Consider the following 23996-nt stretch of genomic DNA (forward strand, 5'->3'; position numbering starts at 1 on the left):
ACACCACAGCCCCCGGCAGCGGGTTCACCCCGTGACCCACTCCCCGCCGGGCAGGTCAGCCGTTCCAGATGGGAAACTGAGTCACGGGGAGGTGAAGCCACCCGGCAGTGTCCTCGGTGGGGAGCCCACGGCAGAGCCACTGGGGGGGCCAGCTCTGCTGGCCAGCTGTGCCGGGGCTTGGCGACACGGGGCAGCCCGGCACAGCCCCGGCGGGGGCTCAGCAGTCCCCGAGGCTGGGTGAGGGGCTGGGGGTGGCCGGGGCGATGCTGCCGGGCGGGAGCGGAGGGTTCCCCTCTCGCTGGGTGGGGCACGGGCAAGAGCAAACAGTGATTAAGGTGTGGTGGTGTCATCCCAAATTCCTGCTCACCTCCAGGCCAGCCGAGGGCCGATTGGGCCGATCCTGGCAGCGGAGCTGTGCCGGCAGTTGCCGCTTAGACGCAGCCACGGGCTGGCAGCGCCCCGGCGCCCATCCTGGCCCTGACCGCAAAGAGCCGGTGGCGAGGCCGGGCCGGGGAGGAGGGGAAGGAGAAGGGCTGGACGATGGCGGGGTGGAAGAGGCTTTGCTTCTAATCCATTCCCACTGGCCGTCTCCTCCCCATGCCGCTGATGCCCGGCGCCACTGGTGCCGTCTGTGACGGGCAGGATCCAGCCCCACAGGACGCGTCCCACAGCATCTCCCGGTTGGGTGCAGCTCCCCAGCGCTGAGCCCGGCTCCGGCAGCAGCTGGGCACCGGCCGGCAGCTCCGGCCTCCCCGGCCCCGCTCCTTCCCTGTCGCTGAGGATGGCACCAGCCAACGCCGGGGTCAGCGTCTCTGCGCCCACCGGCGGCCAGCGGAGTGGCACCAGGCTCCGCGTCACAGCGTGGAGGGGGAGATGGTTTTCTGGGGAGGTTCAGTGACCTCCAGTGCTGCCACATCCAAACCAGGGGAAGGGCGAGGGGAGCGGAGGTGGTTCCTCTCTGGGGGGCAAATATTACTCCAGGGGCTCAACTGTCACCACTGGTGAACTGGCTCCGCCTTGGTTCTGGCTTGGCTGGGACCAAGACCCCGGGTTAAGCCCAGCCATGTGCGCAGGGCGAGGCCCCGGCCAGGGCGAAAAGTGACCCCGGCTGGGTCCTGCCCCGGCGTGACCTCCTCCCCCGCGGCCCCAGAACCACGGGGCTGAGTCCCACACCTGCAACGGGACGTCCCCTCTCAGGTGGCCCCACCGCATCTCCCTGTCCTCCGGGACTTTCCCTGCGCCAACGCCATCGGTGTTGGAGGTCGGCCGCCGCGCACAAAGGGTTAAGGAGAGGGTGTTGGTGGCGGTGGCGGTGCGTGGGTCCGGCGTTGCTCACAGCAGGTGTGGTGCTGCTTGTGTAACCTCATACTTTTGGGTTGCGCCGCAGCTCTCGGGGAGTATTGTCGCTCTCGCTCCGGCGCGATTTGGCCACCATGGTCCCAAAGGCAGCAATTGGGGACACGCCAGGCCGGCTGGCGATCGCCTTTTGGGAGGGGTGAGTTTGCTGGGGCCGGACCCTGCGTGCCCCAAAGAGTCACCGCGTTGCTCCCAGTCTCAGTTTCCCCATCTGTGAAATGGGCCTAATGAGGCTGACCTCCTTCGGGCAGTGCCCATGACCTTCGGGGATGGGCAATAGCCACACTGTGCATGCTGCTAGCCGGGGCCAGTGGACATGTGTGTTGGGGTGGGATTTCAGGGGCTGGGATTGCAGAAGCCCCGCTGGAAGTGGAGCTTGTAAAGACCGAGGCGAGACGTCGCCCCGTGTCCCATCTGCGTGCCCATCCATGCGGAGAGCGGTGGGGAGGAGGGAGGAAAGCCGGGAGGAAGGAGTGAATGCGACCAGCGAGAGCAGCCAACCCATTCCCCATCGCCATCAGCAAAATCATGTCAGACAGCAGCACTGGAGCGCGGCAGGCAGCTTGGCCTCCCCCAGCTCCCGCACTCCCCTGCCCAGCCGCCGGCATCCCCCTTCCCGGCCGCAGCCACTCCTGCGCCGGAGCCGAGCCGGGTGGTAACTTGGCACATGGGTGGGAGCACACCAAGTGCCACCACGGCTCAGCCCCGCTGTCCGCCTGCCGCTGCCACTCATGCCGCTGCCGGGAGTGGGGTGGGGGGACCCCCTCTGCCATGGGCCCAGCAGCATCCCTGCGCCCCCAGCTCAGCCCCGGGCTTTGGGGTGGATGGGGGTTGAAACTGCACTCTTCAGCTGTGCTTAAATGGTTTAATTGAAGGGTTTGGGGACCATGGTGCCCCCCTGCAGGGCCCAACCATGAGGCCAGGGGTGTCCAGGGAGGAGGCAGCAATGCCACGTGTGTGACAGTGGTGGCGGCTGCATCTGTGCCTGTGGTGGATGCCACCTCCATGGCCATGGCTGGTGTGGTGTCCAAGCCCATGCCATGCCCCTGGCCATGGCTGATGGCTTGCTTATGCCCATGGCAGATACCACATCCATGCCTGTGGTGGATGCCATGTCCATGTCCGTGGTGGATGCTGTGTCTATGGGGGATGCCATGTCCATGGTGGACACCATGCCCGTGTCCATGGTGGATGCTGTGTCCTTGGGTGATGCCGTGTCCATAGTGAATGGCACGTTCGTGCCCATGGTAGGTGCCATCTCTGCACACAGCAGGTCTCCAGGCCAGTGCCCCTGGACCCAGGTGTCCCTGGGCGCTGTTGAGCACTGCATCCCTCACACCCTGACCCCCAGCCTGGCCGTGACATGGACCAACCGTCTCCACCCCTGTGATGTGGCACCACGGGGACTCTGGTGACCTGGTGCAAGAGTCACACTGCAAACCCCGGCCGTGGGGCTTTGCCCCGTGCCGACACCTCTGGCGCTGCACCATGCGCGGCGTCGTGTGGTCCAGAGCCAGCGTTTCTTTGCATTAGCTACAGCAGCGCATTGGAGCACCCAGCTATCCAGGATACCACCCCGGGCCCCAAAGCCCTCTGTGTGCATCGCAGCGTGAAGGATGGGGTGGGAATGGCTCCCTGTCACCTCCAAAGCTCCCTGCTGCTTCCCCCACGCGCCTCCCGAACCGCAGGTCTCCCAGCCGGGATGTCCCCTCGCACTGTGGCATCTGCCCTGTGGCATGGGGACACAGTGGGGGCTGCTCGGGGCACCCCACGCTTCCTACATCTCCCCCCAGCGCTGGGTGCCTGCACCTTCTCCAGAGTCCCCCCCCCACCCCAAACCCTGTCCTGCCGGGGGGTCCCTGTGCCAAGACGGGGGGGGGAGAGCGGGGTGACGCCGGGAGCCGCGGTGATTCAGCGGGACACGCAGCGGGCCCCGTGCCCGGGCGAGCCGGGACAGGCCGGGCAGCGGCAGGACCCTCCCCGGGGCGGGCGGAGCCGGGGGTGCAGCGCCGAGCACCCCGCGGCAGAGCCGGGCCGCCCCCGCCCCGCGGCACGACAACCCCCGGCACCGAGGAGGCACCGGGCACCGGCCCGGCGGGGACGGAGGAGGAGGAGGAGGAGGAGGAGGAGGAGGAAGGGCAGGAGGTGGGGCTGGAAGTGAAACCGATTTGGGGGGGGCGGAGCGGGGCGGGCTCGTCATGTGAACGGCCGCATGCTCGGGCAGAAGTGGGTCAGCGGCGGAGGGGCAGGTGCCAGAGCCGCCCGGTGCCTCCCGGTGCCTCCCGGTGCCGCCCGGTGCCTCCCGGTGCCGCCGCTCCCCGCCCCGCCGCAGGGACCCCCGCGCCCCCCCCATGCGCCCCCCGGCGCGCTCCTGAGCGCCGCCGGCCACCATGAGAGGTGAGTGCGGGAGGGGGGGGCTGCGGGGAGCGGGGGGACCCCCCCGGCTGCGGGGGTGGGGGTGGGGGGTAGCGGGAAAAGTTGTCCCCGGGGGAGGACTGGGGCGGGGGGGGACCCGGCATCAGCCCCGCCCGTGACACGGGGGGACCCGCATCAGCCCTGCCGGGGACGGGGGGGGGGACCCCGGCACCAGCCCCGCCGGGTCGGTCTGGCCCCTCCGGCTCCCCCCTTCATTCGGAATGAAATTCTTGTTTATTTTGCTTCGCTTTGCGATGCCGGCTTAGACCCGCTCTTAAGCTTTTCCTCGCACTAAACCCCTTAATCTCCTCTTCAATATGTTGCTCCCACCAGGGCTGGATTTACTGTGTTTATTTTCCCCCTTTTCACCCTCCCTTTGGTTTCGGGGGGTGCTTTGGGGCCAGAGGGAAGCTCCTGGGGGGACAGGAGAGGGACCAGCCGCGATTTCGGGTGCCCCTTATCCAGGGAAGGGTCCGAGTCTCGCCAGTGCCTGCCTGATTTTATCCGTTGTTAAAGGTGATTCCTACTTTTCACCCCTCTGCTCCGCAAAGCAGGCGGTTGGGAGGAGGATGGAGGGAGGAAGGCTCCAGTGGGACCATCCAGCGGGGCCCGGTGATGGTGACGCAGCGGTGGCCAGACCAAGCTGTCCCCGTGTCTGTCCCTGGCGGAGCTGCTGGGAGCACGTCTGGGACCCGACACCCCGGGGTGGGATTTTTATCCCCCTTTAAAGCAGTTTTCCATCATCGTCTGCCATGCCGGAGCCCTTCACCCCCTTGTGCACGTCTTTAGGTGTGGTTCTTGGGGTGCTTGTATTCAGGTGTATTTTTGGGTGCAATATTTAGATGTCTTTTGGGGTGTACCCACGGGGACGTACATCTTTGAGCTCTTCAAATCAGTTTTCCTCCCTCGCCGTTGCGGCTGCGGGTGCTGCGGCTCTGCCGCCCGCCGCACTCTTGTGTAACGGTGGGGCCGGGGCTGGACGATGGGAGCCCCCCGCGTTCCCTTCCTGCCCTGCGACGTCCCGGCATTTCACCTTTATTAGTACGGAGGGAAGCATTAACGTCTGCCTAATTAATAACACCGCCTGGCTCTTGCGTAGCTCTTGCACAGCTGGCACCGGGCTTAATTAGCAGCTGGATGAACTTTTTCTTTTAAATTTTTTTTTCCCTTTTTTCCCCCCTCAATTACTGTGTATTGGCCCTAATTAAGGGCCAGCCCCCCTGATAGTACATCATTTTCCCCCGTCGGGTGTTTTTCCTACAGCCCTGCCTGGCGCAGGGTCCCCATCTCTCGCCAAAGCCCAAGTGCCGCATGGCGACGCTAAATTGATTCAACCTCCGTTTTCTTCCCCAAAACCACCACCGCTCTGCCCCTTTCCCTGGGGGCCACAGCGGCTCCTCGCTCCTGTCCTTCCCCGCGCTGCGGCTGTGCTGGGGCCGGGCAAGAGGCTTTGCCTTGTATAATCCTATAGGGTTTCCAGCCCTCCCGCTCGCTTGTTTTGCAAGCAGCGTGGCGAGGAGCGTGCGGTGGCTCGGCAGCCTTTCCGACTTGTCCTAGTGACCTAGATCTGTCATTGGAAAAAATCAGAGAGGGCGGAGGAGGAGCTTCCCTGCCCGTTTCGGCGGTGCGCGCACGCTGGCGAGGGCGAAGGCAGCCGGCACCCACCGGCCCTCCCGCACGACAGCTGCGCCCCGACCCGGGTACCGCGGGATGGGGACGGATGGTCATGCCCTTCACCTCCCAAAAATAAGGTTGGAGGAGGAAGGGAAGGTGCCCACCGGCAGCGTGGGGTCCTGAAGGATCCCGGCAGAATTTGGGATCCTCAACCCTGATAACCCCAGGGAGCGGCAGCACCTGGAGGGGGAAAGCGCAGTGACGGGGAGACATTGGTCCCCGTCCCCACGGGTGGCAGCAGGTTAAACCCACAGCCCGGCCAGAGCCGCGCTGGCAGCGTCCCCTGCCCGTCCTGCCCGTTCCTCCTCCCTGTCACATTCAACTTTGAACTCGGCAGCAGCTATTTAAAGAGCCGCTAATGTCTAAATCGCGCGCGGTTTATTGGATGTGGTGAGCGGAGCCGCTCTCACTGCCTTTATTTAGTCCCACGGAGATAATTCTCCCCCCGATTTATCCGCGGGGCTGGAGGGGTTCTCCCACCCTGGTTTCTCCCCACCCCGGGCCGGTGGCAGGTCCCCCTCCCCACCGCCCCACCTTTGCCACCCTCCTGCACCAGCCAAAGTGCAAAGGGCTGCGTCCCGCGCTGGCGGGGCTGGCCTTGGCGCGGTGCCGCGTGGCGTGGAGCCGGTGATCCGGCGCAGCTGGGGCAGGGTGGCCGTCGGGGAGCCTCAGTGCCCACCCGTCCGCTGCTGCCGGGGGGGTGAACTGCTTGCTGCCATTTCCACGTTGGGGACATGCACTGTGCCACAGGACAGGGGAAAATGGCACCTCACCGGGGATCGGGGCGGCTGCGAGGCCACCATCCACGTGGCCACAAGGAAAAGTGGCCGGGGGCTGCCACGGGGCAGGGGGAGAGCGGCTGAGCCCCTTTCTGGTCCAAAGTTTCCAGGAAATCTCTGCTAATCAGTTAAAAAAACGTTTCCCACCTCCAGCACCGCAGCCCACCGTGGAGCTGGAGTTGTGTAATTTCAATTTTCCTTATCAAGCCGATGGGTTGCCTGCACGGCCCCGATGCTGCCGGTGACCCTGTGGCCCGGAGCCGGAGCTTTGCGCATCGCACTGGGGCCACATCAGCTGCGTGCTGCAAATCACCCGTTTCGCGCGGCCCGGGCACGTCTGGGGATAGCCACGGGCTGGACGGACGGGGATGGGGTTTGCCGGCGGTGACAGCCAAAATGCCGGGGGGACCCTGGGGCGCCGCAGCGTGGGAGCCTGTTAAAAAGCAAAACCAGATGTAAAAGGGTGACCATTCCCTTGATTTACTTATTTCTTCCTCCTCCGCCACCCCTACCCCATGGGCACCTTCCCAAAATACAACAGCCGCTAATTGCTGTGGTGGTTCCTGGAGGTGGATGCAGCCGGGAGCAGTGCCGGGCCCTGGGATCAGAGGTTGCTGCAGGGAACGAGGGAGTGGAGCCAGGTTTTGGGGCAGGGATGGGCAGGTGGGGTGGCATCGTGGGTCCCCCGCGTGTCCCCGTGCAGCCTGGACTCATCCTCCTCCCCCTGCTCCGGGTGCACCGGGGGGGTGCTGAGACGGAGGGGGGAGGATGGGGGCAGAGCATCAGGGGTGGGGGCAGAGCGCCGGAGCATCCCTGAGCCCTGGCTGGGGCAGGGGAGGTGAGGGAGGGCCGCGGGGCTGCCGTTAATTACCGGAGGTGCCCGTCCTGCGGCATCGATCGTGGCAGCGGGATGGGGCACAGACCTACTTTCCCAGCAGGTTCGCTGGGTAATGAGACAGGGCACCGGGTAAGCCGCCCACCCTGGCTCCCTCCCCGGCAGCCGAGGGGGTATTTGGGGCAGGGACGGCCACCGGGGCACGGAGCCACCTCCGAAACACACAGGGCTGGGCCGCTGCCCCCTCCCCAGCAAGGGGCGTCCAGGACCTGGGCGTGGGTTTGTTCCTGTCGCCCACCCAGGGGATGGGGTGGCCAAATCGATCCTGACCCCAGCCCTGTGGGGGAGTGGTACGTGGGCTCGTCCCGGGGGGTGTCTGCACCAAGGGCTTTGCAGGGACCTGCCAGTGTCCCCCAAAACACCCTCTCCCCCTCCCCGGGAGTCCTCACCCCTCAGCTGGGGGCACCCAGCCCCATCGGGCCAGTTCAGGGGAGGGGCAGCTCCAAAAATCATCTGCGGGGTTGCAGCGTGTCCCGGGGCGGAGTGGGGTGCTGAGGGTTTTGGGGTGATCCCCCCCCACCGGCAAGAAAATATTGCCAAGGGGAGGGGTGGGGAGGAGGAGGAGGAGGTTGGGGCCACCTGTGGCCCCTGCGCCACAGAGCGGGGGGTGCAGACGCCCATGGCCAGATCCTGCGGGATCTGCCTTGTTTTGGGGTGCAAGAGGGATGCCCGCCCTCGGGGTGGAGGTGATGGAGAGGAGGGTGTTGCCGGCGCGGGAGGAAGGACGAGTCTTGCTCTGGGGAGGGCGGCTCAGGCTCTGCCGAAACCACCGGAGGTACCTGCCCCGATCGGGCCAAGCAGTGCTGGGCTGGAGGGGACACACGTGGGGCCGGGGGGCGACTCGGGACCCGTGTCCTGGGGAACACGCAGGGAAGGACCTGCGTCCCCTACAGAGAGCTGCGGCTTGGGGAGGCAAACGGGTGTCCCTGGGGCTGGCGCTAGGTATCGCCCCAAAATACCCCCGCGGCAGGTCGGGGTGCAGCTGTGGCGGCGGCCGTGGGAAGGGTTAACGGCAGCGGCGTTTCACAGGCAGCGCAAAGTGTGTCAGTGGGACAGGATGGCTCCAGCCACGGGGCCACGCGCTGCCACTGGACGGGGGGCAACCACTGCCGGCATGGCCGAGCCCCGTGGCTGGACCGTGCCGCGGTGCCGCTTACATAAAGGCCAGCGAGTGGCAGCGGGACGGGAGTTGGGCAAGAAGTATTTATGTTGGGAGGAGAGCAAATACCGCAGCTGGGACATTTTAATTGCTGGCTGGAGATTATTATTTAATTTTTAAACCCCCCCCCCCTTTTTTTTTTTTCCTGTCCCCTATTTAAGTCGTGCTGGACCCGGGGAGGCGGAAGTTTTGCTGTCTGCACCGTCCGTCCCCCCACCGCGGTATCTAAATAACCCTCCTTTTACACAGCGTGGCCGATGCTGGCAGGGTTGTGGTGGGAGGAGGAGGAGCCCAGCATCTCGATGGGGAAACTGAGGCACGGCGGGGGGGGGGGGGGGCCATGCCCTGGGGCATGGGGTCTGCTGTGGTGTTTCCCCCCCATTGCGGTGGGATTTTGGGGGCTGCGGGGTGCCGCTGCAGCCACCCCACCGGCACCCATGTCCCGCTGGGTTTGCCCCGGGGGGATGTTCGGCCCCGGGGAGACACGTCCGCGGCACAAGGGGACGCCAAAGGAGACGGCACCATGATTCACCTGGGGCTTATGAACAGAGTGGCAATTAAATGCCGTTCTGGGCTGTAATTGCCATCGCACCGGGGTTACGGCCGTATCTCTACGTCAGTTATTTGGGGCGAACGTCTTACGAGCGGGTCAGGTGCCGGCGGTGGGCACGGCTGTTTAATTAGCAGGATGCTAATTAGAGCCCCAAGATGCTGTGGGTGAGTGGTCAGGTCTCCTCCTTCGCGGCGCGCAGGGGTGACGGCCGGCTCCAGAGGAGCCGGGAGAAAGCGTCGTCCCCACGTCCCCTTAGCACTGCCCACGCCAGCTGGGGAGGGGGGGGGGGTGTCCCCTCAGCCTGGGCCCGGGGGTGCGGGGGCAGGCGTTGGCCATCGCCGTCACGTGAAGCCACCGCTGTCGTCGCGAGCTGGCAAACGGCGGGTGCCGGCGGGCGCGCTCAGCCTGGCTGTTTTGCCGGTAATTGCGGGGCAGCGGGAGTATCGGCCGCAGGCGTGAGGGTGCGGCGCGACGGCGATGCATCACCCGGTGGCTGCAATTACGTTGCATAACGAAGCGATGTGGCTTCCTGCCGGGGGTGGCACCACCTCCCTGTGCCCCCCGTGGTGCCACCACCTCTGTCCCATCCCCAGGCGATAGGGACAGAGCATCGGGGCGGGGAGGGGACCCCACGGTTTGCAGGTTCACCCCTCTCTGGCAGCACGGGTGAAGGTGCCGGGAAATTGGAGGGGTGTCTTGGTCATTGGAGCCGGCTGGTGAGATGGGGGTGGCCACATGTCACCCTGTTGCCCACCAAAGGGGTGACCCCGGGGCTGGGATGCCAGTGCACCTGGGGGGGGCTGGGACTGGTGTTGATGTGAGGATGCCCTGGACGTCCCTGCCTGCTCCCTGCCCACCCTGCGGGGGGGTCAGCGCTGCTGCCCCAGTACCCAAAACTACAGCGGAGGCACAGGCAGAGGCTTTGGGGAGGGGCAGGGGTGGGACATGGGGGACACAACTCACAGCCCTGGGAAAAGCCTGGCTCAGCAGGCTCGGGAAGGAAGGGTGAGCCCCAAAATCACCTCGTGCATTTGGGGCAGGATCTGAGCAGCGAGTCAATGGACACAGGAGGGATCCATCCCTCCGCCTGCACCCAGACGTGGGGCGAGTCCTTCCCCACTACGGCTGGGAGCAAAGCTAACCGGGGGTGGGGGGGGGACCAATGGCAGCCCCGAGATCTGATGGCAGCGCCGGGAAGGGGACCGATGGCAGCCCCAGGGGACCGATGGCATCCCTGGTGGACCGATGGCAGCCTGGCTGCCCCACCGCGTGGCGAGGCTCGTGTTGACCCAGCCTCACCCAAAGCAGTGAGGGACCCCGCAGCACTGCCGGGTGTCGTGGTGCAGGCGGCGCTGGCCGAGCACCGGGACCGTCACCCGCAGAGGTGGCCCCGGCCGACACCAACCCATCAAACATGTCCCTCGACCAGAACTGGTCGCTCCCAGGGGAGAGGAGAGGCAGAAGGAAATTACCCGAGCTGGGGATTTGCGCGGGCCCAGGAGATTTGAAATAACCATAATCTGGCTGCGGGGGTTATTTTGGCGCGGCAGCGGCTGCCCAGCACCCTCGCGAGCGACACCCGGCTGAGCCTGGCCGGGGGGCTGAAGCGGGGATTAGAGGGTGCAGAGATGCCGGGAGGCACGTACGAGTCCTGGGGGTGCCCCACGTCCCCCCCGCCCCCGGCGCACACGGGGCGGGCAGAGACAGCCCAGATCTGGGGCAGCTGGAAAATGAGGAGGACGAAGCCTATTAGCAGCTCAGTGCCAGCGAAGCAGAAGCGGGGAGGGAAGCGGATTTACAGGGGGAAGTGGGCCAGGACCTTGAGCCAGCAATGGCTATATCGGTCCTGGGTTTTCTAAGGAGCTGCTGGGGGGTGTGGGGGGTCAGGGAGCCCCCACACCCTCCGCTTGGGCTGGACCTCCAGCAGGAGAGCGTCTGTGCTGCAGGGATGGTCCCTGTGCCGAGGATGCCTCTGTCTGTGGTGCCCCCCCCCAGCTGAAAAATAAGGGAAATGCTTTCAAAATGGGCTCCAGGGTGGGCTGGTGCACAGACGAGCTGCACCCTCGTGGCTCAAAGGGCTTTTCTGCCCATCTCTGGGCGATGGAGGGTGTGGGTGGGGGTACGTCACGCCCTGCGTGGGCCTTTTCGGGGGCCTCTCTGAGGCTCAAGCATCCCTGTGGGGTCTGCGGGGAGGGCTGAGCTGCCAGCGCGTCCAGATCTCGTGCCTCAGTTTCCCCAGCTGCTGAGCAGGGCTGCGGCCGTCGCGGAGGAGGGGGCCCATCTCCCTCGTTGGGTTCAGCGATGCCCATCACTGACCACTACGCCTTTCCTGCCCCCTTTTTCTCCTCCGCCGCAGCCCAAATTGAAGTGATCCCATGCAAGATCTGCGGAGACAAGTCCTCGGGGATCCACTATGGCGTTATCACCTGCGAAGGCTGCAAGGTGAGCCTGGGGACACCCGGGGACGGGTGCCAGCGGGTGGGTGGCTGCCGGGGCTGGCATCCCGCCAGGCGCTTTCCCAACACCTCCCCATCCTGCGCAGGGATTTTTTCGGCGGAGCCAGCAGAACAATGCCAGCTACTCCTGCTCCAGGCAGAGGAACTGCCTGATCGACCGCACCAACCGCAACCGCTGCCAGCACTGCCGCCTGCAGAAATGCCTGGCGCTGGGCATGTCCCGCGACGGTGAGTCTCACCCGGGGTCCCTTCCGCTCCTCCTTGGAGCGAGTTGGGCCACCGGGGCTGAAGTTTCTTCCCCAGTGGGGACAGCCCAGGGAAAGGAGGGTTTGGGGAAGCAAGAAATGCGTTTGAGTTTTTCATGGGAAAATTGAATTCGTTTCTGTTCCATTCGATCCAGGGTTGGCCCGGGGTGGGAGGGTGCATCCGAGGGGGCCCCTGCCCGGCTCGGGGCTCATACAGCCCCAAACCACACACTCCCCCGGGAGCCAGGACCCTTCCCGGGGCAGGCGGAGGCCACGGCTGCCGCTTGGCGGGGCGAAGCTGCCCTGACGTAGCCACCCTCTCCTCCCCGGGCAGCCGTGAAGTTCGGCCGCATGTCGAAGAAGCAGCGGGACAGCCTTTACGCCGAGGTGCAGAAGCACCAGCAGAGCCAGGAGCAGAGCGGCGGCACCAAGGATGAGCCCGAGCCCCTGAGCCGCGTCTACACCACCAGCATCAGCAGCGGGCTCTCGGACCTGGACGACATCTCCACGCTGTCGGACGGGCTCCTCTTCGACTTCCCTCTCACCCCCGACGGCAGCAGCACCTACTACAACCTTGACCTGCTCGCCTCGGCGCAGCCCTCGCCCGACCAGTCCAGCCTGGACGTGGCTGATGCCACGCTCATCAAGCAGGAATCCATCTACGAGCTGATGCTGGAGCCGGCCCTCTTTGCACACGGTGGGCTGGAGGGCGGCCAGCTGGCTCCCGACATCTCTGTCCTCGAGATTGGTGAGCATTGGTGTGGTCCCGGCGCGATGCCAGGCACGCTCAGGGTGTGCAGCCCTGGGGACGGTGCTCGGTGCAGTACCTGGTCTAGTGGGAGGTGTCCCTGCCCATGGCAGGGGGTTGGAACAAGATGATCTTTAAGGTCCCTTCCAACCCAAACCAGTCTATGATTCTACGATCCAGCCCTGGGTGCCCACAGAGCACCAGGCACACTCACAGCAAGGGACTGACCCAGCCTCAGCTCTCGGAGCAGCCCCAAACCCATCCCCTTGCAGAATCACAGAGGCAGAGGTTGGAAGGGACCTCTGGAGGTCATCTGGTCCAACCCTCCTGCTCAAAGGGGGCCACCCAAAGCCAGCGGCCCAGGACTGCGTCCAGACGGCTTTTGTGGAGTCTCCAGCGGTGGAGATACTCAATCTCTCTGGGCAACCTGTGCAGTGCTCGGTCACCCTCACGTTAAAACGTGTTTCCTGATCATAGAATCACAGAATGGTTAGAGTTGGAAGGGACCTTGAAGATCATCTAGTTCCCACCCCGCTGCCATCAGAGGGAACCTCCCATGTTTCAGTTTCTGCTCAAAGTTATATATAAATGTTATACGTATGTTGTGGCACAGCATTAGGGCATGTGCAGGGCAGTGTCATGGTATAGTCCTAAGTGACTTTTGTCAAAGCTATGGCCTCAGTAGACACTGGAACAAAGTATTTATCAACAAGAATCTCCTCTTGCAAGGTAGGAGTGGCTTCCTTTAGAAAAAGCAAGCAGTAATCTCATCAATGCTGATCAATATCTAAAGGGTGGTGGCAAGAGGATGGGGCCAGACTTCTCGGTGGTGCCTGGGGACAGGACAAGGGGCAACGGGCACAAGCTGGAACATGGGAAATTCCGTCTGAACATGAGGAGTATCTTCTTTCCTGTGAGGGCGGCAGAGCCCTGGCACAGGCTGCCCAGGGAGGTGGTGGAGTCTCCATCTCTGGAGACATCCCAAACCCACCTGGACACGTTCCTGTCCAACTGCTCTGGGTGACCCTACTCTGGCCGGGGGTTGGAGATGATCTCCAAGAGGTCCCTTCCAACCCCGACATTCTCTTACTCTCTGATTCTGTAAACCAATAATACTCCAGGCTGAGCACTGACGGACCTCGGTGCACCTGAGGTTGTGCAGAGCATCCCCCACTCTGCCCCAGGGAAAGTCCCCGACGCCCCATCTGTCCTCAGATCCCCGTGACACCACGTGTGAGCCCCCCTGCAGCCCCCAGCCGCCCCCCAGGACACCCAGGAGGGGACGGCGGGGTCCCCGGGGGTTCACCGCCCGCTGTCCTCACCTTGCAGACCGGGTGGCCCAGAACGTGGTGAAGTCACACCTGGAGACGTGCCAGTACACGACAGAGGAGCTCAAGCGCCTGGCGTGGAGCCTCTACTCCCCCGAGGAGGTCCGCGCCTTGCAGAGCAAGGTGAGTGCTGCTGCCCCCGCCCCCCCCGGCTCCCCACCACCGCCAGAGCCACTGCGGCAAGGGCCACCGGTGCTGTGCTGTGGCAGGGATGAAGGCGAGGAGGATGAGGAGGGTCTTTCAGTGCTTTGGGAGCTGCAAAAGCCCAGTATTGGGCAGGGCGGGGGTGGTGGTGGCAGGTCACATCCCAGATGTCCTAGTGCCACCACCCCCCTGTGGATGACATGGCACCTGGGTCCCCTCCCTACCCCGTGCAATGGGGCGGGGGGGGGGGGATGGGACAGGGCGATGGGGTGGCGGCGAGCCCTAAGGGACGTCCCCGCTGTGCTGGCAGAGCTGCGAGGCCATGTGGCAGCAGTGCTCACTGCAGATCTCCAACGCCATCCAGTACGTGGTGGAGTTCGCCAAGCGCATCGACGGCTTCATGGAGCTCTGCCAGAACGACCAAATCATCCTCCTGAAAGCCGGTAAGAGTAGGGGACCCTGCCATCCCCGCTGTCCCCCTCGCGTCCCCAACTCCTCTCCTGAGCAGCAGCCGCGGTGCCGAAGGCAAATCCCATCTTTTCTCTCGGCTGGCGCTTTCCTTTTGGGATCTCCCCTCCCTCGCTGCTCCAGTTGCCCCCGGGCTCAGCATCGGTGCCCGGGGAGCAGATTCGGGGCTGGAAGGAGCGGAAGGTCACGTTTAAAAGGCGATGGAATAGAGAGGGAAGCGGGGAGTGGCTGCCCCAGGCCATGGTCCCCCTCAACCAAATGGCACCGGGAACCGGGATGGAAGGGAGCACAGGGGGTCTTCCCCCAGGAAAACGGGTGCCAAACCCAAAGGGGAGGAGGGAGGAAAGGATTGGCCTCTTCTCCCAGCAAAAGACTGGGATGAGAGGACAAGAGCAGCACACGCACGTCCCCAGCCTGTGTGTCTGCCCGAGCCGGTGACGCTGCGCCCAGGTGAGGGAGCTGGATGTGCAAAACCCCCAAAATGCCAAAAAAGATGGAAAAACTGCCCAGTTTGTAAACTTTCAGGACTGGGGAGCCGAGAGCCTCACCCAGCATGGGGGACGTGTGCTGGCGTCCCGCAGGGTGCCGGGCCCCGAAGTCAGAGCTGGCTGTGCCTGATATGCTGGAGTTTAACTCATTCTTTCAATTCTTCCTTCCATTTTCTTTTTATTTATTTTGTTTTCACCCTCTCCTCTCTCGGTCCTCCACCATGACCTTGATTGATCCCTGCGTCCGGTTGCAAATACCTGGATGATATTTCCCTTTGGTGAAATATTGTGGTCGCAATTGGAAACCTTAAAAAAAACAAAAAAAACCCAAAACAAAACAACAAAAAACCCCAAACCCAAATTGGGTGCATTGGAATAACCATTCTGCTCTTGGGAATGAACAATCTGGACCTTAAACTTGCACTGGGGGCTTTCCTCTTTCGTATGTTTGGTCCTGGGATGATGGAACCCCCCTGCCCTGCCCTGCCCTGGTCTGCGCTCTCTCTGCCTACGTCAGGTTGCCTCGAGGTGCTCCTGATCCGCATGATCCGGGCGTTCAACCCCTTGAACAACACCATCCTCTTCGAGGGCAAGTTCGGTGGCGTGCAGATGTTCAAGTCGCTCGGTAAGAGCTGCTTGGCTGCTCTCGGGGCTCTCCTTTCGATGCCTGGACGGGGCCAGGATTTGCAGCCAGGGGAAATGTGGCTGGGCTAAATCCCTGGGGGGCAGCAGGGGGTGACGCCTTTGCTCCCGCTCCCGTTGTGATCGGGTTGATGTGTGCTGTGGTTGGGACCCGCTTTCTGCCCGGCGATGCTGGGCATCCTCTGCCAGGACCCCCCTTCACCCATCCTGTCTCGGCAAGCTTTCTGAGCCCTGGGTGCCACCGGGCAGTGCAGAGTTGTGACGTCCCCTTCTTGCCCCCGCTGTCCCCCCATCAGGCTGTGACGACCTCATTGGCGCCGTCTTCGAGCTGGCGAGGACCCTGTGCCGCCTGCAGCTGTCGGATGAGGAGCTCGCCCTCTTCACCGCCGCCGTCCTGCTCTCCCCGGGTACAGGGGGTCTCGGGGTCGGGGGGGGACACACGACACAACACACCGCAGCCAGGACCAGCTGGCGGGGGGGGTCTCATGCCAAAGCTGGGGAGAGCTGACCCCTAAATGTCAGCGCTGCTTCCTTGGTGGATGATTTAAGTTATACCCAGGAAAGGAGGTTTGGGGGAAAAATTGCATCTGAAAATGCATCTGTCAAAACTCCACGGTGGGAGGAGGAGCTGCACCCCCTGCAGTGGGGTGGGGGGGTTGGAGAGGGGCCACTCGGCCCTGCCACCATCCCCAAAAACATCCTGAGAGCAGGAAGGGTTAAAAGAGCAAGGGGAGATGGCACTGACTCGGCCAGTGGCCATCTCTCGTAGATCGCCCGTGGCTGACGGAGTCCAAGAAGGTGCAGAAGCTCCAGGACAAGATCTACGTGGCCCTGCAGCACGAGATCCAGAAGAAACACTCTGCCGAGGACAAGCTCTCGAAGGTAGCGGTGCCGGCTACGTGCGGCGCGGGGGGCCCGGTACATGTGCCACGGGGAGATACCTGAATCGGTGGCTATGCTGGAGCTCGATAGCGACGCACGGGCGTTTTCTGGGGGGCAAACCCTGGGACCTGTTGAAGAATTTCTCTTTCCAAGGGCCAGGCATCTCCATCGTGGTGCAGGCAGAGGCAGCCATGCCACTGGCAGCCCCACGCCGCTGAGCCCGGTAGTTCATGGGGCAGTGGGGGTCTGGGGAGCTGTTTCAGGAAGGCTTTGGGCAGGATGGAGCTGGGATGGGGAGGCACCGGGGGGGCTTCTCACACCCTCCCAGGTGCTGGTTGTCCTGTGGAAAGCCATGGGCTTGAAGACAAGGCCACGATGCCGCCAGGCTGCCCGAAGCTGGGGGGTGTCAGCTGGTGCCCCCAGCACCGGACGGAGCCAGTGGTCCCCAAGTCCCCCCGCTTGTCCCCAGGGGAGGGGGAACAGCGGCGCTGAGGGATGCTGGCCGGGCCCCCCGCGGTCACCAGCTCTGGCTTCTTTCCCTGCAGATGGTTTCCAAGCTGCCCTTGATGAAGACCATTTGCAACCTGCACTTGGACAAGCTGGAATTTTTCCGTCTCCTGCACCCAGAGACCGCCATGAACTTCCCACCCCTCTATAAGGAGGTTTTCAACTCGGAGCTTCAGTACAGCGACCCACGGGAGAGCTAAGGCTGGGAGCCGCTGGCCCCCTTCGAGTCCCCCAAAATTTGGAGACGAACTAAACTTCAGAAGTTCGGGGCAGTTTATTTAAATCAAATAATCAAACTCAAGAGAAGCCGGCGGGCTGGGGTACCTCCCCGGCCCCGTTTCCTCGCTGTGGATTGCAATAGCTCTTGAATGTAAAGCACCTTGAAGGAAAAAGCAAACAGACTTTGCCATACCAGTGAAATGAATGTGAAATCTCCACTCGGGAGAGGAGATGCTCCCGGCAGCGGTAAGGGACCAACTCCTCCCTGCAGTGCACAGATCCAGGGGAGCGCATGCCACGCACGTGCCGCCGCGCCCGCGGCATGGCCCTTCCCACCGTCCTGGCTGTACTCTCCATCTCTGATTTTTTTTTTTTTTTTTTTTTTAAGAATTATTTTTATTTTCTCTTTTTTTTTTTTTTTTTTCACCCAAACTGAAGGAATGGGATAAAGAAGGGGCAATGCAGACTCGGCCGGATAGGGGCGAGCCGGGCTGGTGGGGGCAGCTTTGGGCTCCCAGCTGGAGCCAAGGAGAGGGTGAAGGCAGAGCCTTTGCTTTATTCCTTCTCCCATGGGACACAGGGTGACCTCAGGAGCTTGGCCAAGAAAGACCTGGCTGTGGCCGGGGGAGGATTCAGCACAGGATTTCCCCATGGAGGAGGCTGGTTCTAGGGGAAAGGATGCCCAGCGCAGTGGGGGAGAAGCTCTGCAGCGTCTCCATGCCCTCTGTTGTGGCATTTTCCCAAATGCCTGGCCAATTCCCCATCCAGCTGGCCAGCTGCCTGGCTTTTCAGAGCCGATTCAGCAGGTCTGCCCACCTCATGCCACCTTTCCGCCTCCCGAGCGCTTTCTGAAGAGGGACTTTGCCCTTGTGACTGTGGCCAAATCCCTGGTTGAGTTGGACCCAGGCTTTTCCCCTGCAAGGAGCTCTTTAGAACTGTTATTTTGGGGTTTGTTCTCTATTTAGCAGGACCTGGGAGCTTTTTATGGAGAGAAACTGCCCATTGGGGTGAAGGGGAAGTGAAAGGTCTGTACTCCTTGCCCGGGAAGCCGCGCTGTGGTTGGGACCTGCTGCTCTGAGCTTGGGAGGCTCAAAAGGCAAAGAAGGGATGGATTTGTGGGGCAATGTGGCGATAGCCTGCAGCCGGCAGGGCTGCTCGAGGGACTCTCCGGCCAGGCTCTGCAGATGGTTTTTCCATCCCTATTCCTGCAGAAAATGCCAAAAAGCTACAAGGGAAAAACCTGCTCCGAGGCAGCCCCAGTTTCTGCTGACAAAGGGCTAAAATCCCAAGCCCCGTCCCGCTTCGTGTTGATTTTTCGTGTGTCCAACCCCGTCCTCTGTCTGTTCGGATCATCCCCGAGCATAAGCTGAAGACCTTTAATTCCATAATTGCACCCCTTAAACTTAACGAGCAGCTTTCTTAGCTATGGTAGAGGATTTCCACGCTGTCGGTTAAAAGACCTCCTAGGAAAGACCATGGACCAGCCTTGACCAGGGAAGACTCACCAGGAAGCCGATGGGATTTCTGCTTCGGTATAAGGCTGAGGAAAAACTTGGGACCGTGCTGTTCCCCGGCAGCTGCCGTCTGCAGTGTCCCGGCGTGCGCTTTCTGGTTTTGCTAGCTGCTGTCTGAACTGCTTCTCGGAGCATGTCGGAGTTCCTCAGCCTTGTTCCTCTCCCCCGACGGCGTTAGAGCCCAGGTCCGCAGCAAAGGCTGCCGACCCTCCCGGCGGCCCCACGCGATGTCGAGTGCCAATGCGTCGCTCTCCGGGGTGGGGATGCGCCATGCTCGTTTCCTGCCCTCTCGGCTCCTAAAGCTTGTGTGAAGTGAGAAGTCAGTACTGCCTTTTTCATCTAGAGGGTTGTGCCTTTTTTTTTTTCTTTTTTTTTTTTTTTTTTTTTTTGAAGCATCATTTCCAACAGCACCGTTCGCTTCCCGGCTCCTCGCTGTGGGGGAAAAGCACTTGAGAAAACGAATGTGCTTTGCGGAGTGGGCTCTCGCCCTCCATTTCTGCAGGACAGCAGCACTCCTTTTCTTGGAGGAAACAGCCGCGGGTGTTTTGAAATGTTTTGGCGGGGGCGGGGGGGGAGAAAAAAAGCACACACCCTTCTTTATGTCCTTGGTATTCGTCAGCCAACACGCAGCAATGGTCAACGTCACCATTTTCATTTCATCCGGCAAAGAAACCAAGAAAGCACCTTAAATCAGGAAAAGACTGAGCCCTTGCCCCTGGTTGCATTTTTCCGGCTTACGACACAGCGTCCACCTCATGGGAGAGATTTTGGATTCTGAGCAATAAAAGCCCCCATGGGAATCTAGGGAAGACTGGAAGTATTAAACATGTGTAACTCAACCTGCCAAACTGCGGGAACCTGCACTTTTAAGTTCTCTTTAAAGGAACCAACCTGTCGATTAAATGATTTCTTGGGAGGGGATAAATGATTAAATGTCAATTAAATGATTTCTTGCCTGGGACGGGCGGCGTGCATCGAAACGGACGGGCAAGGGCGCGCCAAACCCCCCCCACGGCACCTCTGGGGGCTGCAGCCGCTGCTCTCGGCTCACCCGGAGGCGGCAGTGGCAGTGCCAAGGTCCCTCGCGCTCCCTCTGTGCCACCAAGAGACAGCGGCTCGGCAGAGCCAGGCATCGAGCTTGCAGGGAAAGGGCGAGCAAAAAAAACCCGGGTCGAAATGCCTGAAAAAAGGGAGATTTCCGCTCTCCCCTGCGCCGGAGCTGCGTGTGGCCGGCGGAGATGACTCACGGGAACCCCAAGAGCCCCGACTCGCTTCGATGCTCGGTCCTTGGCGTCTCGCAAACGTTTCCGTCCCACCGGCCACGAGACATTTTGCCGCTTTATTTTTAAACAGACCTCGGCAGTGGGTCCCTTGAGCAGGGCAACCTCAGCCGCCAGGGATTGCTCTTTTCCAGATGAAGATTAATTTTTGTGTTTGTTTGCTCTGGCAGTTTAGCTGAGTGTGCATTTCCACCTCCAGAACCCTCACACTGTGTATAAAAATGGATAAAATATATATATAATATATATTCTTGTGAATGTTGGTGCAAAAAGAGAAAAATATATAACGTTTCAGTCGGTTTTATGTTATTTTTTATCTATATGAATGAAAGGAAGAAAACGGAAAACATTTTTTTTCCATTTACCACCCTCCACCTGCCCCCCCTACCTGTAGATACCGACAGGTTTTATGGAAATGTTTTACTTTTTAGATTTAGGAACCTGCTTCTGTTCTCATTGAATGTTCTGTCTTGTAAGATTGTAATTTCTATTTTTTTAAAGAAAAGAAAATAACTAAATTTTCGGACCAGTCAGCTAGGAAGGGAGGGCAGGGGAGGGAGAAATGTTTATTTAAGGACAAAAGCGTTGTCTGAATTTTTCATGACATTAAATAAAAAGTAATATAATGTATGGACGAAAAACTTTTTATTGAGGTGTATTCTACAGGTATATAGATGTCTATTGCACAAACTTTACAGGAAGAAAAATAAAGTCTGTTTTACACGGTAAAAAAAATCAGTAATGTTGACGAGAGTGACTGTGATTCCAAATTTTAGCAAAGGGTGAGACTGGAAAGGGAACCCCTCAAAGTCATGGAAAAGCCTGTCGTTTCTGGAGCGGGCTCAGGACCTGCTGCACCAGAAGCCCTGACGCAGGGCGGGGTTTGGACACAAGGCTAGATTTTACCTTGTGTAAGGTATCATTGGGCACATGCTGGGAAGGATCCCAAGATCTGGGAAGGGGCTTCATCTGGGAAACCTCTGCTCAGACGCCACCAAGCTGAGGACAGTGACCGCACCCGGCGTACTGGGGACGCATTTCAGGGCAGGAGGTACGTGGATTCATTTTCAAACAGTACCCAGGAGGGAAGGAAAGAAGATGCATGCCCTGGAGACAAGAAGGATGCAAGGACTGGGATGCAAGGACTCCTCTCCATCAGGATGCAGTCAGCTCAAAGGTATCGCTGTGTGCAAATCTCACCCTCGTTTCCCTCTGCTTCCCCTGAAAAATCTCACCTGGTGTATGCTCCCTGCTGCCTCCGCAAATCCAGAGCTGTGTCCCTCGGCAGCAGCAGTTGAACTGCCCGGGAGCTGTGGAGCAGAGGAAAATAATGAAAAGGGATCCTTGCACCAGCGGGGTCAGTAAATCCCAGGGTCTCGCCTCACCGGCTCCCCGACCGCTTCCCCATCTGTCTCCCTGGAGGCAGCACGCGTTCCCACCCGCAGTTTTTATATTGCAGGATAAAACCTGGCTGCTACTGAGCGTCGGGAAAAGCCAGAAACAGGGCACGGCTCGTGGAGGCAAGGGGAAGGGTTGGGACAAGGAGGGAGCGGGGCTGGGGTGGCCGGGACTGCAGGGAGCATGTAGGGACCAGCCGGAGCTGCGGCAGCGGTGTGGGTGTCACAGCCCATGGCACCAACCAGCTGCTGCACACCGGCACTTTTATTTGGTTTTCATTTTTAAAAAGATGTCTTTTTCCACCAATATCATGTTTCTTCATTATTTTTTTAAAAAATAAATAATAAAATTAAATCATAGGAAATCTGTTTTAAAAATACATTGCGAAGAACTACTCTTTAAACAAACCATGTTTATGAAAAAAGGCCTTTCAGTTCCAGGGGAGATGCTGGGAATGACCGAGAGGAGCGTTAACATCCGCAGCCCGTGGGAGCCAGCGGAGGACGGGTCCAGGTGGCCCCCACAAGCCCAAACACCTCCAGCAAGAAGCAGCAGGACGGGACGCCCCGAGCGGTGTCTGTCCCAGGGGGACACAGCGAGGAGCTGCCGGGACCAGGGTGACCGGGATGCCCGGTGTCCCCGTCCCTGCTGCCCATCCCTCCTTTCCCCAGTAAGCTCTCCCTTTCTCTTACTGGTGGCCAAACGCCTCCAGTAGCACTGGATTTACTGGGGCGGAGTGACCTCTACTGGTTTATAGCTAAAATATTTCCTGCATTTCTGTGATGCTTCTAGATCAATGGTGGCCTGATCCTTCCCTCCCCAAAAATATTTGCCCAGCTAGCAGATACTGCCTGTGCCCGCTTTGGGGAGCAGTCCCCAGCGGAGGGGGGGCAGCCTGCCTAGAAATGAACCCCCAAACCCATATTTTAGGGAAACTTTGCAGACTAGAGGTGCGAAGGCCCCAGCATTTGCTCAGCTAAATGTTAGGGGGGTGAGCCTGAGTCACACAGCTCAGAGCTGGGAGTGCTGCGTTCACAGAAGCCACAGCCCCCGGACTTGTAAGTATTTTTTAGAGTAGGGTTTATATATAGCCAAATTAACAGCATTTACATAGAGCTGGTACCTTGAAGATGGACTGGTACCTGTGTTAGGGAGTATAATGCAGTGCAAATAAGGAGTTAAGGAGCTACAGAACCAAACAAAAGTGTATAAATCCAGAAAGTGTGCAAGGCCAGCTGTCGGTGTGGTTGGGTAGGGACTTCCCAGTGCACCGCTGTGCGGCTGCATCAGCACAAAAATTTCAGAGTGATTTGTCTGTTCAACCCTCCCCACCCCGATTTGCTGAACTGCAGAAGGAGGGAAGTCACACAAGCACCGGGCACCAGCTCCATTGCCGCTGATAATGATTTCCCCGACTTATTCAGAAGTGAAATCAGCACTTAATGGAATAAGTTATAAACAGCAAACTCTTCCATGACCACACAGCCCTGGCTCCCAAATCCAGCCTTCACCTATCGACTATTGGAACTAACCCTGGAACCAAAAGTTTGTCGAGAGCCGGCAGCTGGATGCCGTAATGCTGTTTGGAGATGGAGCCCGCGGGTGCCTCCGGAGCGGCTCCTCTGCAGGGCGCCGACAGGAAGGGCAAGGCACAAACGCCCTCTCCCAAACCCGCTCTGTCTACCTGAAAATAAAACGATACCAACACTGAGAGCACAGTACCTCCTCACGCTGAGGGGTGCGACTGCCTCACTGCTGGGGTTTTTAACAGCCATGAAGGGGACATGGCGATGGGGGCCCAGGCCCGTGCAGGGCTGGGCCTTGCCCATCTGCAGCTCCCCCCCCCCCCCCCCCGCCCGCCATGGTGGCCTCTCCTCGGCCCTCAGCCACTGTGGAGGCTTCCCTACCCCTTGGGGGCCATCCATGCACCTGTCTGGTGAATGGGCTGTGACAAACCCACCCCCCAGGGACATGGACCATGTCCTGGCACAACCCACACCCCTCCTGCCCCCTGACAATTCATAGAATCACAGACTGGTTTGGGTGGGAAGGGACCTTAAAAATCACCCAGTGCCACCCCCCTGCCCTGGGCAGGGACACCTCCCACCAGCCCAGGTTGCTCCAAGCCTCCTCCAACCTGGCCTTGAACCCCTCCAGGGATGGGGCAGCCACAGCTTCTCTGGGCAACCTGGGCCAGGGGCTCACCACCCTCACAGCAAACAATTTCTTCCCGATATGCAAGCTAAATCTACCGTCTTTCGGTTTGAAACCCTTCCCCCTCATCCTATCATTAGATTCCCTGCTCCAGAGTCCCTCCCCAGCTTTCCTGGAGCCCCTTTAGGGACTGGAAGGGGCTGGAAGGTCTCCGCGGAGCCTTCTCTTCTCCAGGCTGAACCCCCCCAGCTCTCTCAGCCTGTCCTCCCAGCAGAGGGGCTCCAGCCCTCCCAGCATCTCCGGGGCCTCCTCTGGCCCCGCTCCAACAGCTCCGTGTCCTTCTGCTGTCGGTGCCCCGGGGCTGGAGGCAGCACTGCAGGGGGAGGACCTGCAGGACCTCCAGGACCCTGCACTTGGCCTGGTTGAACTCCATGATGTCCGCACGGCCCCACCCCTCCAGCCTGTCCCGGCCCCTTTGGGTGGCATCCCGTCCCTCCAACGCGTCGACCCGTCCGCTCAGCTTGGTGTCGTCGGCAGAATCCCTCAGGGTGCCCTCGATCGCACCGTCTATGTCGCCGACAGCGATGTCAGACAGCACCGCCCCAATCCCGACCCACGACGAACACCGCCCCCCGCTGCCGCCCACATTTCTGTCCCTCCCGGCCGCCGTAGCGGACTCCCCGCCCCACGGT

At 60.9% G+C, this 23996-nt stretch overlaps 1 protein-coding gene and 1 long non-coding RNA gene across 3 annotated transcripts; one reads left to right on the forward strand and one right to left on the reverse strand.

The window, feature by feature from the left end:
* Positions 1–3642: 3642 nt before the first annotated feature.
* On the forward strand, positions 3643–18784 carry LOC128900788 (nuclear receptor ROR-beta-like). Of its 2 annotated transcripts, XM_054182310.1 has the most exons (10): positions 3643–3753; positions 11188–11273; positions 11374–11515; positions 11867–12280; positions 13610–13731; positions 14063–14195; positions 15226–15333; positions 15647–15757; positions 16120–16232; positions 16778–18784. In XM_054182310.1, the coding sequence occupies exons 1-10, from the start codon at positions 3747–3749 to the stop codon at positions 16937–16939; spliced, it is 1398 nt and encodes a 465-aa protein (XP_054038285.1). In that variant the 5' UTR covers positions 3643–3746; the 3' UTR covers positions 16940–18784. The 2 variants fall into 2 exon arrangements, with proteins under 2 accessions (XP_054038285.1, XP_054038284.1); XM_054182309.1 differs by lacking the exon at positions 3643–3753 and having other exon boundaries at positions 10974–11273.
* Positions 18785–20389: 1605 nt separating this feature from the next.
* LOC128900588 (uncharacterized) lies at positions 20390–23975 on the reverse strand. Its single transcript, XR_008463338.1, has 4 exons — positions 23757–23975; positions 22683–22834; positions 20988–21062; positions 20390–20859 (listed from the first exon to the last, which is right to left on the reverse strand). It is a non-coding gene; the product is annotated as an uncharacterized LOC128900588 (long non-coding RNA).
* Between the last annotated feature and the right edge of the window lie 21 nt (positions 23976–23996).

Source organism: Rissa tridactyla, chromosome 22 (assembly GCF_028500815.1).
Source record: "Rissa tridactyla isolate bRisTri1 chromosome 22, bRisTri1.patW.cur.20221130, whole genome shotgun sequence".
NCBI classification, from domain to species: Eukaryota; Metazoa; Chordata; class Aves; order Charadriiformes; family Laridae; genus Rissa; species Rissa tridactyla.

Excerpts from the sequence above, each read along its gene's own strand:
- LOC128900788 (XM_054182309.1), top strand. The coding sequence starts at position 11,133 with ATGCCCATCACTGACCACTACGCCTTTCCTGCCCCCTTTTTCTCCTCC. Across the intron at positions 15,334-15,646 it reads GCAGATGTTCAAGTCGCTCG|GCTGTGACGACCTCATTGGC; the intron begins GTAAGAGCTGCT and ends TCCCCCCATCAG. Across the intron at positions 16,233-16,777 it reads CCGAGGACAAGCTCTCGAAG|ATGGTTTCCAAGCTGCCCTT; the intron begins GTAGCGGTGCCG and ends CTTTCCCTGCAG.